This window comes from Lathamus discolor, chromosome 6 (assembly GCF_037157495.1).
Source record: "Lathamus discolor isolate bLatDis1 chromosome 6, bLatDis1.hap1, whole genome shotgun sequence".
In the NCBI taxonomy this organism is placed as follows: domain Eukaryota; kingdom Metazoa; phylum Chordata; class Aves; order Psittaciformes; family Psittacidae; genus Lathamus; species Lathamus discolor.
The window spans coordinates 76,025,327-76,041,730 of record NC_088889.1 but is presented as its reverse complement, the minus strand read 5'-3'; the positions used below and the strand labels follow the sequence as shown (position 1 = coordinate 76,041,730).

The following is a 16,404-nucleotide window of genomic DNA, read 5'->3' as shown; positions in this document are numbered from 1 at the left end:
TGATGTCTCTGTCTACCACATTAATACACAAAAACATGGTGAATTCTATTTCCACAGGAAAAAGACAAAATGAAGAGGATTAGATGATTTAGTTTAGCATCATTCTGTTTAAGTGGAAGTGCACCAAAGTTTACTACACTTCCCAGTATTCTCTTGGAGTCTTAAACTTCTATGTATCCAACAGTGACAGTATACTTCATGGCAAGGGCAGGGAGATGGTATCTAGACTTCTTTTTGCCTCTAACTAGCAAAGCAGGAGTTAGGGCTACTGGAAACAATTACTTGAGATTTGCATACATTCATTGCAGACCTGACAGATTATAGATATTGATCTTTACTATCGCATCTTTAAGAAATCAAAGTAATTAAATTACTGTTCAGGGTGAGATCTAAAGCAATTTCACAGCATGTAATTGGAAAGCTTTCACCTGTGAGAGTCTTGGGGTATTTTTGCTGTGTGCTTTCAAATAATAGCTTAGATTTAAAACCTTTTGGATTTTTTTTTTTATTATGTCTACTTTGCAATAACTTTTACAAAAGAATGTAACATACAGTTGTGTATGTGTTCTTATTACAGTGCAAGAAAGGGAAAAACAAGGCAGACTTTTTTTTTTTCCCAAATAAATTAAAATCTGTTATTTTAAACATATGGGAAAAAACCCCACACACCCCCTCCTGTCCCCTCAAAGAGCCCAAGTAGCCCCCCAAAACCCAACAAACCTTGTTGAAAGCTGTCAGGGAATCAGTTGCACTGACATTTGGATTAACACCGTAAGATGATCTTTTGCAGATTTAGTTAAGATCACACTATACCAAACTGCCTTTTTTAAAGAAAAGGTACTTTTTTAATTGTTACAAAATAACTTATTTTATCACATCAATGTCAAAGAAGAATGAGACCAACTCTTCAAAAGTCTGAGCAACAATTTGCAAGAAACCTGGTCAGCAATGAGGTGTTACCTTTTCACTCAAAAACACTGTCTGATGGAAGGTATTAGTAGTCACTTCAGTGATTACATGCTGGTCATGAAGAAGGACTGAAGGGTCATCAACAAGATGCCTTTTCAAGGGACTATAGAGAATACTGAAATTTTTTATGAAGTTCTCTGAAATTAAATTGATACATAACAAAGTTATTTCAGTTTCATAAATGTGTGATTCTGGCAGTTTTTACTTCGGATTCAGAAGAACTTGCAGAGAAAATACAAATTCAAACCTGGTTTCATGTAAGTAATTTTTGACAGTTTGATATCAACTCTTGAGTAACCAACACTGATGTGAAAACAAGGTAAGATTTTACTGGTTTTGTTTTGCTGATTACAGTAGTCTTTCCACTTGCCACACTACTCTCTAATCTTGCTTCTACTTTTATTCAGTGTACTATAATAATAATTGTCTATGCTCCTAACCACATATCTGCTAACTCATAAACAGTATCCTCTCACCATTTTTCACTTTCTTTCACTTTCAGGCCCTTATCCTGACAACTTAATTCAACATTTATTTGCATTTATTCTTTCATTTTTAATTACTTTCCCTGTACTTTTCTTTTTCTTCTGACATTTAAATGCTGTGCTCTTCCCATGCTAATATGGCCAGCCACCTTTTGTTCACCAGTGACCACCATCCTCTTCATTCAGCTTTCTTCTTAGTTTTAAGGTATTTAACAAGTAGCTGGCCAGCGGTAAAAATGTAAAGCTAGCTCCTAAGCCCTCAACTACCTTCAGCTGCACTACTCTGAGCCTGGACCATGTTCTCTAAATTGCTGCAAGATAGCGACTGTATCTTTCTTGTCAATTTAGATAATGTTATTCTGTGCATTATAAGAGTATTCAATAATCAAGACAAAAATATCAAACATGCTAAGAGTAATTATTTCATCAGATAAAACATTTTGTGCTGGTATTTCCAATCCAAAACCTAGGCCAAAGTAAAACTGGCACTTTATATACATAGAAAATACCAGAACATCGAGTTTACCTCTGAAATGCAAACAGCAGTACATTTAATCTTACACATATTAGTCAGCATTTCATTAAATTCTCACTTTAGAAAAAAACAACACAACTGTTTCAGTCTTTCTAGAGCTCCTGATTTGGAGGATCTATGCACGAGTAAGCACTAACTGAAAGGAGAGTGGTAATTAAAAGACGTCCTGAATTTTTAGAAACCATCTGTAAAAACTAAATTCTGTTAAAGGCATTACTTACAAATCTGGTTTGTAATTTTACAATATCAAAAGTTAAGAGGCTTAAGGAAATAAAATAAAACCCACCCACACAAACCCCAAACATAAAATCATAGTGACTCCTTGAAAAGATTAGGTAGAAGCAGAAGTTTTCCACAAGTTCAGGTGAACTAGAATAGAAATATACTGAGAGTTACACAGTAGAGAAACCCTCATCATGCTCAGGAAATCCCGTGACCTGACAAAAGTTTGAGACAGAAAGTACCGGGAGCAGAAAAGGAAAGGAAATGTGTCCTCGCTCTGATACAAATTTTTCCTAAGCATCCCTTTATGGTCACTGGAGTTTTCGTTTAGTTTTCCAGAATGATTTTTTTAAGGGGCTATGATGGAGACAGGATACAGGGTGGATGAGATCTGTAAGACCAACAAGTCTGTTGTGCATACTTTTGTACTTACAGATTTATGGCAAAACCTAATTAATGCTGTAAGAATTCTACTGATATGCCATTTTGTACAATTTATTTTAATGCTATATTCACTGAATTTACTTCCATGTTTGTTTACACTGCTAACATGAAAAAATGCTGCATTTTCCACAGGTGGACTCAGTTTTGCACATTATCATGATACATAAACGCATGTCATCAGGCATGTTGTGCCTGAGTCAATAACTTGCAAATAAATCAGAACTGCACTGCATTTGTGATTTTTTTAGTTTTGTTTTGGGTTTGGTTGTTAGGTTTCTTTTTCCTCTGATTCAAGCAGGAAACAGAGTATTGAGACATTTAGTCAGAACCATTACAGAGATCTACTTTGAAAACACACATACTTTGCTAAATAAATTTAAAACAATTTCTAAGTTGGTTTCAGAGGACAAGGGGAAGGGTTAGTCTCTGCTGACAAGTGGAGACTTGTCTGTGGTATTTTAGTACACAGAATGGGTGAGCAAACATCAACACCACCATTAATATACAAATGTCTTCTGTACTACCAAGTTTGTTAGATATTTAGTAATTTTTTTTCCCCACAAGCAAATTAGTTTAGATTTTACCAATTCTTACAGTGCTTCAGCCAGTCAAGAATTACACATTCTGTGTTTCACTTTTAACTGCATATACTTTTGGAATATGAAACTTAGTTCTTATATCCTCTAGAACACAAGTCTACTGCTTGATAAACTAATACACAAATCAGAACAAATTACGATTCACAATGTTGACTGTAGTCTCACTTTTCAAAATGGCATTAAGTTTTCCATTGATAAGCTTACTTGCAAACTTAACTTTCTCATTTCAAGCATTTCTATAGTGGATACCATACCCAGGGTAGATCCAACAAGTGACTGATTTTGATCCAAGACATAGTGCACTTCTTCTTTCAGGTCAACAATGGCAGCAAATTCCTTAACATGAGTAGATCTCGATGCTCCTAGTCTCTCTGCATATATCCAAAAAAGATTTGAATCCAGTAGATAGAGATTCAAGGTTTTGTTGGTCCTGCAGCTCAGACCAGTAAAGTTAGTGCCACTACTATGAAGGTCAGGAATAAAACAATTCCTATCCTCAATGTGAGGAATAGAATGTTGGGTGTCATCTTTCTTCCCATGGGAAGAAAATGTTACTTTGGGGGTCTGAAAGATGGTCTTCTCAGAACTAATGAAGCTTAAAAAATGCCTGTTTACTGTCCTGCAACATGCAGTGTAATAGCTAAAGGGACTATAGAAACTTAAGAAATTGCTGCATTCTATGGTATTTGATATAACTTGAAAAAAGGTACGCTCCTGGAGGTAGAAAGAGTCCAAAGCTGCTTCTATCTCAAAAAAGTTACAGTGTGGCACATGGACTTTATTTGGTTTGACACCAAGTGTCTGGTTAATGCAAAGCTCACAGACGTTGTGAGTTCTAGATATTGAATGCCACTGTGGAAGCACCACTGTGTTACAGCATGGGGACTTGGTTATCGAAAATGTTTCTGATAATTTCGTATGTGCATCTGGTACAGAGGAATCAAAAGCTGGTGAACCAGTGTCTCCTAAGTGCTGAAGATCTGGCTCAGCTGCCTGGCTTTTATTACAGTTGTGGTATTCCAAGGCCACTTTGGTAATCTACAGGGCAGGGGAGAAAAAAAAGGAAAAAAAAAGAAAAAAGCAACATTAACTGTACATAGGTCACTTCAACGCAGGTATCTGTTGCAGGTTTAACAACATACATGCAATGAGAGAATTTCAGAAACGTGAAGTTGACTACTCTTCTCCTTCATTCTTACAAGAGATTACAGAAGGCTCCGACTTGATAGCAAAGTTAAATTTTCAGATACTTCAGTGTGTAAGAATTAAGTGTACAGAACAAGAAGCCACTTCAAATATTTTTTCAGTCCGCAACACTGATCCCAGGGTCCCCTTTTCATCATATCTATCACTACTGTATTTTAGGGCTAAATCCCACTACATGAAGCATTAATCAGTAAAGGTTCCTGAATTTCCCAATACAAGAAGAAAATAAAAGCATTCCCTTATGAAAAGGATTGGAGCTTTTGCCTGCGATAGGTGGTACACAATTTTTGTAGCAATCACTAACAGCGCTGAAGCAATGTTAGTATTTTCCCAGCCATGGGCATATGGTTGTAATACCACTGGTGTACTTTGCATATAGTAATGTCTGACTTACTGGAAGAAGAAACTAAAAAGGAAAGAAGAAAAAAAACCAAAGAAAAGCCTGCCTCTCTGCAAACATTCCTGTGCTGCATCACCACTTTGTTCTTAGTCAAGAGGAAACAAGCAGTGAAAAAGGCATTTGTGTGGACCACAGAAGGAATTTTCTTTCTAGGAGTTAAATAACATCACATATAAGAAAGGAAAACAGAAGAGGGAGTTTCCCTTCCCTTTACTCTATCACATTAAAAATAATCAAATTACAGAATATACACACATTGCTTACACAAGAACACTTTGATAGGAATCATTATAACTATCAAAGGGATGGTGAAGCATCACATCTAAGGTGCTGTGTGTCACAGGACCATCAGCATTAACATGTGATTTATACGAAGTTCATTACAGTCTAAGAATTTGCTGTTAAATGTTTTCATCCTGAAAATGCTCTATTAACTACTTAGAATAAACTTGACCCCTCATACCATAATCTAGCCTGATAATTTGGACTACCTATATAGAGGAACATGAAATTATGAACGGAAAACCAGTTCTGCAGTAAGAACTCTCACTTCAGTGAGCTACTATCAGAAAAAGAAAAATCTGCTCTCAGAGCTTTCAACATAGAACTTGACAGCCTTGTTCTTTGCCACTTCCTTTCAGTCAAGTGGTTTCACTGCTTGATGAACTCCACAGAACATCTGCAGTAAACAAATTGCGTAATATCTCTCTATGACAGTGAAGCTACACAAGACCAACTGGAATATTTTGTATCTCATTTCTTGCTTTGATATAGATAAATACTATTACTTAGATGAATGAAATCTGAAATGGAACATCTTATGTTGCCCTAATTTGATCTAAATAAGCGGTATCTGTTACTAGAATGTTTAATCTGTAACAAGCATCACTGAATTAAGTCTGTTCTTCTACCAACCTGTCTTATTTTTAGTAATCACAGTTTTTTTCCAGTCTTTTGGCAAAGTTTTCCCCGACCCCACTTTGCAGCAATATAACTTTCATTGTGTTTATGTCTAATTTGGCTAAATATTGTATCGTACATTATTTTCTTTTTCTTCCTCATTGGTTCAGACACTGCAATACTAATTAGGCCTCCTTGTGGAAACGACACATTGCAGGACATATATGCCACCTAAACATAGCCCCACTTTTCACCTTCCACTGATTGTCTTTTCTTTTTCCACACTGTCCTCAGTGCTACGTGATCACCACTGTGATGTGCAGCTTTGTGATGCACCAAATGGGACAGTGCACTAAAGCTGAAAAACAGCCTGTGAAAAATCTATTTTTCAGCCAAGTTAGTTTCCCTACCTCCTTTATGGCACAGTTACACAAACTCATGACTCGGGCTGTTCAGAAACAGAAATAATGACAGAGGAAGAGAAAATTGGAAGACGAATAAGGAACGTACATAATGTAAAAATCAGATTAGTTCTGAGTAGGTTTTCAATTGGGCTATACTTCAAATAACACTGTCTGGTTTACTAAAAGGTCCATTCTTCCTTGCATAATCATGTCTGGAAAAACGGAAGGGGAGAAGAAATAGAATGGGTGGACAAAACACAGGTCCCACAATACTCCATACATTCTTACTCTTTCATTTGAGCTCCGTCAGCTGGGACAGAAGACCAAAGATCTGCATCTCTCACCCAGCACTCACCACAACAAGAAGGAAATAAAGGAAAAAATTAGGTGCTTATTCTAAACAACCGCTGACACAAGATGAAAGCATGTTGTGTGAGATGCAAACCAGTGTAAGGGATTTGGGATAATATGGCTTGAGAAAAAGTGTTTTTAAACAAAAGAGAATACTTGGAACAGTGAAATAAAATATCTGTCACAATTAAGCTCAGAACCCTGACCAGAGTTCTCAAATTCTAGTATTGTTTAAGTAATAAAAAACACAAACTGCCCCCTCCCAAAAAGCCCCACAACATTTCACTTACTTCATCTAAAAGAGGATGAATTTCTGCTAAGGGATTGTAAGGTATAAATATGAGAAGTGCTGGCCCTTTCTTCAGCTCATTGTTTAGAAGAAGGCTTTTTCCACCATGTGGTCTCAGCCAGCGTATGAGCATCTCTCGATTTTCTAGAGCCCACTTGCAAATGTTCTCAGCAGTATAGTTCATGATGTCATCTGGATAGATCTTGAAGGGGGGGGAAATAATTATTTCTCCTCACCTGTTCGTAATTAATGCAGTTCTCAAATACACCTTGTTAATATAATGCCTAAAAATCCCTAAATTTAATTATACTACTCAGCAAGCTTCAGCATTTCGTATACCCTTTCCCTTTAGAAAAAACTTTCCAAATGCTCATCAGATCATAGTAACACATTAAACCATTGAGGCAGAAAGTACTCTACCAGGGAAGCTCCTCTTTCTTTCACTACATCTTTTTTATCTTGACTTTTCTCACCAATATAAATTTTCTTTATAAATGAAAGAGCTCAGTCTCTAAGTTGGTATCATCACGTATCCCGATTTACAGTATATTGGAAAACTTTTTCCTACTAGTCGATCACGAAATTAACTCATTATAAATTAGTCTTTTAAGATTCCAGCATCAACACTGAATTTATAGCTGGTATTTCTTATTACTGAACACACAGAAAAGACATACATAATAAGAAGCACTCACTGCTTCTACAGTCATTTTAATAAATTACGGCAAGTTTATCTTAAATCATTTGCCCAGACAAAAGTAGTTTTATGTAGTTACCTATAATTTAACCTGAGAAATCCATATTTTCCCTAGTTTCAAATGAATAAAGTATGTATTACAATCACAGAATTTCCACTTATGGTAGCAGTATGGATAGATAAGGCCTCTATGCCACACAGCAAATCTGGAAGTTAGTATTTTCAGTCTCATTCTTCCAAAACCAAGGCATGTGGATCAAAAGGTACTATAAATTTTCAATTAATCTGCATGATTTTTCTGATCAGTGTAATGTCATATTTTAAACCAAAATACAGTTTTCACTATTCCTATTCTCTCCACAAAATCTCTTTGTCCATATCCTCATTCAAGTAGCCTTCTATTTCTGACCCACTTAAAGAGTTAGAAATCTTAGGAAAAAGACTTTGTGCGGTAATTTCTGAGATGCTTGGGGTTTTGGGTTATGTTTTGATAGAAGTGAGCAACTTGGGTTGATGTTTAAAATATCTGCTGACTTCTAGAATGAAAATGTGTGTTACTGTACAAAAATCCTGTATCCTAAAGCTCCATGAAACAGTTATTCAGGGTCTGTAACAACAGAGCTTCAATCTCCATGTACTGTCTCAGAGGCACTACGACATAAATAGAATACTCACAAGAGATGTGTTGACATGTCTGTGCAAGTACACGCTGCCTGAATGCACCAATGAGATCTCCTCTGCAACATGTTTATCCGTGATCACTCCAAAGCGTATTGTTCCAAGGTAATCTGAAAGGGCGATTTCTTGGTTATCAAGTACAATTATACACACAGAAGCTCTCCCCTGAAAGCCTTAGAAGAACACCTTCAAACCGAAACACAGGATACTGCTGTGTAAAGGCAAAGAAATCTTACTGAATACAATACTGGTGATTAAGTGAGGAAGACGACAAAAGCAGACAAGAAGAATAAATGTTTTCCTCCTCTGCACACAAAGTATAGAGAAAGTTAACCTGAATAGTGCAATTTCTTAACTTCCTTATTAAATATAGAATCCGGTATCACACATGCACCTTGCTACGTGTTATGGCATCTCATAAGCCAAGGCGAGATATGCGTAAAGAAAAAGTATAAACACTGATTCTTTAGACAATGTATATTTACAGTAAACATGCATTAAATATGTATCATAGTATTTCTAGATTTATAAATATGTACCCACAAGAACAGAATATTTGTCATCTTTATATTGCGAAGAACTATCCCAACATATAAACGGGGAAATTACAGAAAACAAACATAGGAGAGCATGCTCTGTATCATGTACCAAGTTAGTGGCACAGTAAAAATCAGAATAATGGTATAAATTTCCTTCATTTGCTGACAGGAATATCCATAAAATGTGCTAATCTTAACTTTATGAAAACTCTATCCAGAATTTATGACCCACAAAACAGGTACTAATCATATACAAAGTTGCATATTTAAATGCTAGAGGTTTTATATTTTAGATTATTAATGCAAAACAACAGGGGCGAAAAATCCTTCTCCTCATGCTACCTTGGACCAGATCTTCCAGCAAACCATCCAGCAAGCCATTTTCTTGAATTCAGTTACTAAGTACTGACAAAGCCAAGTTCATCCTAATGCTTCTGAATGTGCCATTTCAAATGTTGCACAAGACAAACACTCTTGAGTTCAATTTAAATAAGTGCTACTCTGATTATGGCTCCTGTACAGGTTGCAGCAACATATTTAGGTTTTTGAGGAAACTGTATCTTAATGTATCCTGGAATAGCAGCTTGTCATAGACTTTATTCCATGATGGCTAATGCCGTAATAAGCCTTTTACGTAAGCAATCCTTCCACTTTAGTAAGAGACAGTCTCATAAGTAGGTCAACATCAAGAAACAATCAAAAGGAATTAATTCCCAAGTTACAAAATATTGCAAAAAAGTACTGACATCCATATACATAACTCATTCACAGATGCCTTAAATGACGAAAATGAAGCTTTTACCTTTCTTTAATGAATGCAGTGCTGATGTGAAGAATGTTAAATAACCAGGTGGTTGAGGTGAAGCATTGAACTCAAAATATCCCAGAACACCAGGCTGAAATAAAAAGAATTAGAGTTAGTTAAGTTATTTTCAAGTGTAAACGTATGGGGCACAGCAATTATTTTCCTACAGTAAAACACAAAAGATTTTTAAAAGACAAGAATATTTATGGAAGAACAGTCACTTTGTGCTGCAAGAAAAGTTTTAATATTAAAATACTTGATGGAAATCAGTTCTAAAATTATCAATCAAAAGCTATGTATGAGAGGGGGCTTTTATGGATGTCGATGGGTAAGTTTCAAACCACAATATTTCCCATGTTAGCTATTAAAGTTCACTAAAAACACTTAATATTTGCTTTGCAACTATTCTGAGTCAGTTCTAGCACCAACAGAAGAACCATAAGCATCATAAAAATTTCTTTTTGAACTGGAGTATCAAACATGTTCACTGTGTTGCACACAATTAGAAACTACATTGGATTCACCATTTTGTGCACGAATACTTGAGCTGCTAAACCAGCTTATCATCCCATCACATCAGTCATTGCAAATTCCTTCAGTATATCCTACAGAAATCAGTGAGAGAGCAGCTAGACAAAAATAATGAAAGAGCCCCGTATCACACCTACATATCCATAAAGGTCTTCAAACTGCCAAACAGACAAATTGGAATTTAAAAGGCTCATCCCTAAATAGACCTATTGAGTTTGCCACGTATGAAGGCTGCACACCTTCATATGGAATTCAGGAAGAGAACCTGGGAGAAGCTGACTTGGAACACAGAGGTGCATAGTCTTTAGACTTCTCTTATTCCAAAATTTCAATTAAGTTTTGGTTTTAAATATTGAAAATATAATCCATTAACATCATTATTAATTGTGGTTTTTAACACATCATTCGAATTGGCTTAATAAATTGTCATGATAGTAAGTGAGGGAAGTTGGTTGCTTTGTGTTGTATGTTTCTCTGTTCCACCCATGCATACAGAAAGAGCATTTGATACACAAACCAAGAGCACTCCAGGGATTGCTGTGGAACAAAAGATTCCAGACTCGCAGACCATCAGATATATTTGTGTGGCAAATACACTCCCACATAAGCATTCTGATTTGTTTTTTCAGAGTTTGCTTTATTTTTTTGTTGAGTTTTACATATAATACTGAATATGAATTCAGTAATTCATACCAGCCATGCAAACTGAGCTAATTCAGCATGAATCTGTGATCTCAGGATGCTTACTGGTAACAACACTGGCCATTCCAAATGATGACTGCTCTTTTTAGGCAGGAATTATGAGGAGAGGCTGAGGGAGCTGGGTCTCTTTAGCTTGCAAAAGAGGAGACTGAGGGGTGACCTCATCAATGTTTACAAATATGTAAAGGGTAGGTGTCAGGATGATGGAGCTAGGCTTTTTTCAGTGATATCCAGTGATAGGACAAGGGGCAATGGGTGTAAACTGGAACATAGGAAGTTCCACGTTAACATCAGGAAGAACTTCTTTACTGTAAGAGTGACAGAGCACTGGAACAGGTTGCCCAGGGGGGTTGTGGAGTCTCCTACACTGGAGATATTCAAGGCCCGCCTGGACAAGTTCCTGTGTGATGTACTGTAGGTTACCCTGCTCTTGCAGGGGGGTTGGACTAGATGATCTTTTTAGGTCCCTTCCAACCCTTGGGATTCTGTGATTCTGTGATTCTGTGAATTCTCTTTCATAAATGAATGCTGAATACAAGACCCTTGTTCATAAAGATTCCTTACACGGTACCCCAAGAAAAATATCAAGATTATTAGAATACCATCAATTAGTGAAATTTCTGCAATAAAAACTGTTAAGAAGGAAATAATAATGGAAACAAAACAGAAATAAAAAAACCCAGCAAAATAGCAGCACTCCTTTTTTAAACAATAAACAGGTTATTAATGACTGTTCACCTTTTTCTCCTAGTACCAAATCAAGACAGTAAAAGGAAATAATCCCTTATAAAAAACTTTTAAAGCATTCAAGTGAACTAAAATAAAGAGACAGACAAGATGATCCCATTTCCTGGGACTGTTTTTGAGTACCATTACTATATGAATTGAACTTATTGCACCAAATAGCGAATGAGAGTCAGAAGGGTCAGTAAAATGTGACAAGCCAAAGCTCAGATCTAGAAATGTTTATAAAGATATTTAAAAAGGTGACATTTTGATTCTGACTGCCAGTTTGTTGTACACTAATAGTAGCTTAAAACTTGCAGACTGTGAAGAGTAAGATGTTTCCAGGCATCTTTTTTGGAAAGTGGTTTTTTTTCAGTAAGAAAAAATTGTAGTGGAACATTATATATTAATGCTGTATACCTGTTAATTAATGTCCTTTTGATGACATAGAATAATTAAAATTTCCTTCCTGTTACGGGCTGCATTATACACATAAGAGGAAAGTGTCTGAAGCGCTGTATTTTTTCTCAAGTATCATGCAGATTTTCCTGTTCTCTCAGTGGAGAGATTCACATGCTAATACCAACCCTGCTTTAACAAAATGGAACACTTCCAGGTGCTAGCAACAAAGAATCTTGCTCCATACAAGTGAGATTCAAGTCTTATGAAGATATTTATTGATATAAATAAGAGGTTCCTAGTTTTGAATACAATTATGCCAAGAGGACCTTGACTGCAGCGACTCCCACTTCATGTAAGAACCTCCACAACAGTAACTGATTTAGCAACAGTACCTGCATGGAATTTATGTGGGCATCTACACACAAGCTGTTATTGATAATCACCTGCTTCTGGGAAACCATCTCTGTGGAGTTATGGTTAACAACCTACATGCAGGCAGTTAGGAATAACCACTTGAATGCAATGTGACTTGCTGCTATATCAAGTTGGAGAGTAAAATACTGGAATGTGGCATAGGGATAGCTAGAAGCATTGGCATTGCTAAAGTGGAACAATTTCCAGTACCTGCCTCAAATGAAGCATCTGCAGGAAAAGTTTTGGAACAAACCTGAGGATATCAATAGTGAAGAGTCATGAGAACATCTACTGAATCATATATATGGAAATACAAAGTCACTAACTGTCATGTAGCCTATTTCTTGCTTAGTCTCTGAACCAGAGCAATGGAAAGTGATATGTGATGCCAATTAAACCACATAAATAATAGACTTGACAAGAATCTCAACAATTAAAGAACAGCAAGCTCATAGAAACTTTAAGAATTAACAGAGATCTCCAAGTGAGTAATTTTTACTGGAATGTTTTTATCTCTGAACCATGCCTCATGTCTATCACAGCATTTTGAAGGAAAGAGCAAGCACGTAGGTAACTGATCTACTCAATGCAGTATACTGTTTTTCCCCAAAAGCCTGCAAGAAGTTACCAAACATATTGGAAGAAACTAAGGTGATAAGAAATAACATGGAAGGTCCTTTTCTAGATTAGTAGAAAAACTATGAAAGTACAGGTAGAAGTTCTTGGTTTTCCATAGTCAAAGCCAGTCAGGATGTGTACCGATATTCATAGAATTCAACACTTCTATAAACACTTCTGAAAAGGAAGAGAAGGCTGAGGAAGAAAATTTCCAAAGCTTATTGATAATCACTGAAGCAGGCTCAGAGGAGTTGCAGAAAGACAGTATTAAATGACTATGTGATGAAAGACCTCTGAAATGTAAAGACCTGTAAATGAAAAGTAATGGGAATGGAGAACAGAAAACCACCACAGCTACTGATCGCTTTTACTATTAGATAAATGCTTTTACTACTCAATTAAGTTACTTCTGTTCAAATTTGTACTTATTTATTTTTATGTTTTGGCTATTTTGCATTGAGGTAAAGGAGATTGCCCCCACCCCCGCCACCAGAATCTCAGACTTGTGCAGGCAGGCAGTCCTTGCCTCCTTTTACCTGCAAATACAGGAAAGAAATGAGCAAGAGAAAAGGAATGTGTTACTTCTGGGGAACAGAACCACCAATATTGCATACCACTAATTCTATAATGTAGAAATGCAAAGAAGCACCTGTTGATTGATACTATGTAAAATTTATAAGTAGAAGTCTGTTCATCTTTAATGATTAATTAATGATGTTAATTGTGTATCCAGAACTGAAAGCAAATTCTCACACCATCATTTAACACAGGCACCACAGTACACACACAACAGCAAGCTATTAAGTCAAATCCACTTCTGGGTCAGATCCTACATACCTGGTTAATGCTCAGGAAGCATTTCTACACAAACAGAGCAAAGAAGAAAGCTGACATCATGTTAAGACACATAGCAGCTACCTCCCAGAGAGACCAACTTCTCCCTCACTTCTCCTAAAGCCATTAAATGTGCCCTGGGCACAAGTAATTTTCTTAAGTGAATGAAGCTTTTTGTCGAACTAAAGAAGCTGCATGTTTTCTTTCTCTGTGCCTTGGGAAGAGGAGGCTGTTTCCAGTAGTTGAGTTAGTTAGATGAGCAATGAGACGCGCCAGTTTGGATTACAATGAAACTGTTACATCTCTGCAGTTAAGAAAACAAGAGGTCTGACTATGAGTACTTACAGGTAACCGAGTTACGGTAGGAAATGCGTATCTTTCTCTTGATAAAACTCAATTCTTCCTACATATTCCAAGATTAGAACTTCTTTCCAAGTGGGAATTTTTTCCTTCCTCTCAAAAATTAAATTCCAATTCTTACCCAGCTCCAGTTTTGCACTAGTATCCTTCCACAACCACACGCACAAAACCCCCCAACCTTACACAGTATCAGAAAATGCAGAATCTGTACTTTTTTCCTTCAACCGGAATTTTTTTCATGGGGCTTGAGCGCCCTCCTGTGACAGCAACACAGCATCTCCCAATCGTCATGATTTGGTTGAGGAATGGATGTAACACCATGTCACTAACACCACTATCTATCTATTAGTATTTCTTCTAGTATTACTATCTGTTCATTAGTATTTCTTCAAAATAAAAACGTGCTAATTAACAGTTGAATATAATATAAAATACTGCTGGATTTCACTATCTCTTGGTGTGTTTCAACTTACAAAAATTTTCTGAATGTTTATCTTTGTACCTCTACAGTACTGATTGTTGAGGCATGCTAACATGCTTAATTGATTGCAATATTCAGTTGAATGGGGACAGAGCTCCTGGTTTTCTCTGCTAGATGTTTTCTGTCAAAAGCTGGCTACTGGAATTTGAACACAAGATTAAAGCACCAAAAGCTTCACAGATTAGATGGAAAAGGACAACTATGGGCTTGAAGTCCTTCCTATCAGCAAACTGTCAGGCAGCAACAAAACATCCCTGAAACAAGAAAAGAAGGGTGCAGTAGTTCTTTTAAGTATGAAGAAAGGAGAATTTCAGCTCAACAAAACACATTGCAAATGAATCACTCATCTACTTACAGCTTATCAACCTATTGCATATTCCAGATTATACACAGTGCTTGGACACAAATTATTATACACCAACTCTTGGACAGGGAAACAAAACAATAAGGACCAAAAGTGAGTGCCAGGCAACTGCTCTGCTACCTACTGCTTCCTTAATACGGGAGACCTTAATCCCAAAGTAGAACGAAAAAGCCAAGGAACAGACTGGGCACTAAGGAACTGCCGAAGCGCAGGCTAGGGATCAGCTACAAAGCAGTTCTTTTCGACTGAAATTTTCAAGTCAAGAGTAAATACCCCTTACATAAGTCTGTAGAACCCATTCCCTACCAGAACACAGGACTGAAAATTAGATACTCATGATAAATCTTTCAGAAAATATTCTGATTCAACTTAATAATATTTTTAATGAAGAAATCACAAAAGCCTGATCAAGCAGCAGTAATCAAAATGGCCAATGATCCACCCTTTACTGTCTTCTCTCTCCTCTGCTAAAAATTAGCATTTTTAATATCTAAAGGATCAAAAATCAAAGGAAAACATTAGCCAAGGCTCTCAAAATAGCAATTTGTGCCATACACACACTTCCTGTAACCTACTCTAAACCTAACACTTTCCGCTAACACGAGTCAGGTCCTGGATTATATATTCCCCTACAAAAGGTATAAAGTTCCTCAACTTATATGGGAAATACCAGAAAACATTAACATTTCTAACTGGTTAAAATGATGAAACTAAGTGTTTATTTATGGTTTAAAAGGAACTTCCTTTGTGCCTGTATTTCCCTCTTCATCCATCTTCATGTACAATTCTCTGTATCCCAGCTCGTGATCCTCAGCATTTTCCTGCTGCACTCATCTGGACTTGCCCTGTTTCCTGAACTTTACAAGGGTAACAAACTCAGCACCTAGTGTCATGGTCTGAGAAATAACCTCAAGCTTACATGATTGCAGGGCAGCATGAAGATCAGACTATATGCTTAATCCACTTCAGAAAAAAGAACTAATAAACGCTGAACATAAACACAGATTAGGCATTTGGAGCCACAGAATTTAAAGCACAGGAAGGGAGGGAGTTTGAACATAGCAATAAAGACATTTGTTCAATTGCTAAGCAGTATTTAAAAAATATTTTCTGTTTCCTCCATAAATTTCTTTTATCTTAGTATTTTTCCAGTAGAAGTGCATCCCCTGCTGGAAACCAAATATAAGCTTAATGACACTATGCTTATTAGTTACCTTTTACAGACTACTAAGAAATAATTCATGTAACACAGACCAAAAACCACACGCATGGCTGTTTTCAACTCTCTATACGAGGCAAAAAAGTAACAAGAATTTTAGAATAGCAAAACCAAAGCAGTGAAAGGACAACAGAATTGTTCGTGGTCACAGAAAGCATCAGCATCAGACAGACACACAATTCCTGATTCACAGTCCCCGCTTAAAACACTTGAAAACTAAACCCACAAAT

The 16,404-nt window shown here is 36.5% G+C and overlaps 1 protein-coding gene across 4 annotated transcripts in view; it reads right to left on the bottom strand.

The window, feature by feature from the left end:
* TXNDC11 (thioredoxin domain containing 11) overlaps window positions 1-16,404 on the bottom strand; it is a 33,294-nt gene that overhangs the window by 8,312 nt on the left and 8,578 nt on the right. For all 4 annotated transcript variants that reach the window (XM_065683791.1, XM_065683792.1, XM_065683793.1 and 1 more), the window contains 5 exons: window positions 9,521-9,614; window positions 8,177-8,289; window positions 6,806-7,006; window positions 3,509-4,292; window positions 961-1,106 (listed from right to left, as the gene is read on the bottom strand). In XM_065683791.1, the coding sequence (XP_065539863.1) occupies window positions 961-1,106; window positions 3,509-4,292; window positions 6,806-7,006; window positions 8,177-8,289; window positions 9,521-9,614 (1,338 nt within the window). The remainder of the gene's footprint in view (window positions 1-960; window positions 1,107-3,508; window positions 4,293-6,805; window positions 7,007-8,176; window positions 8,290-9,520; window positions 9,615-16,404) is intronic.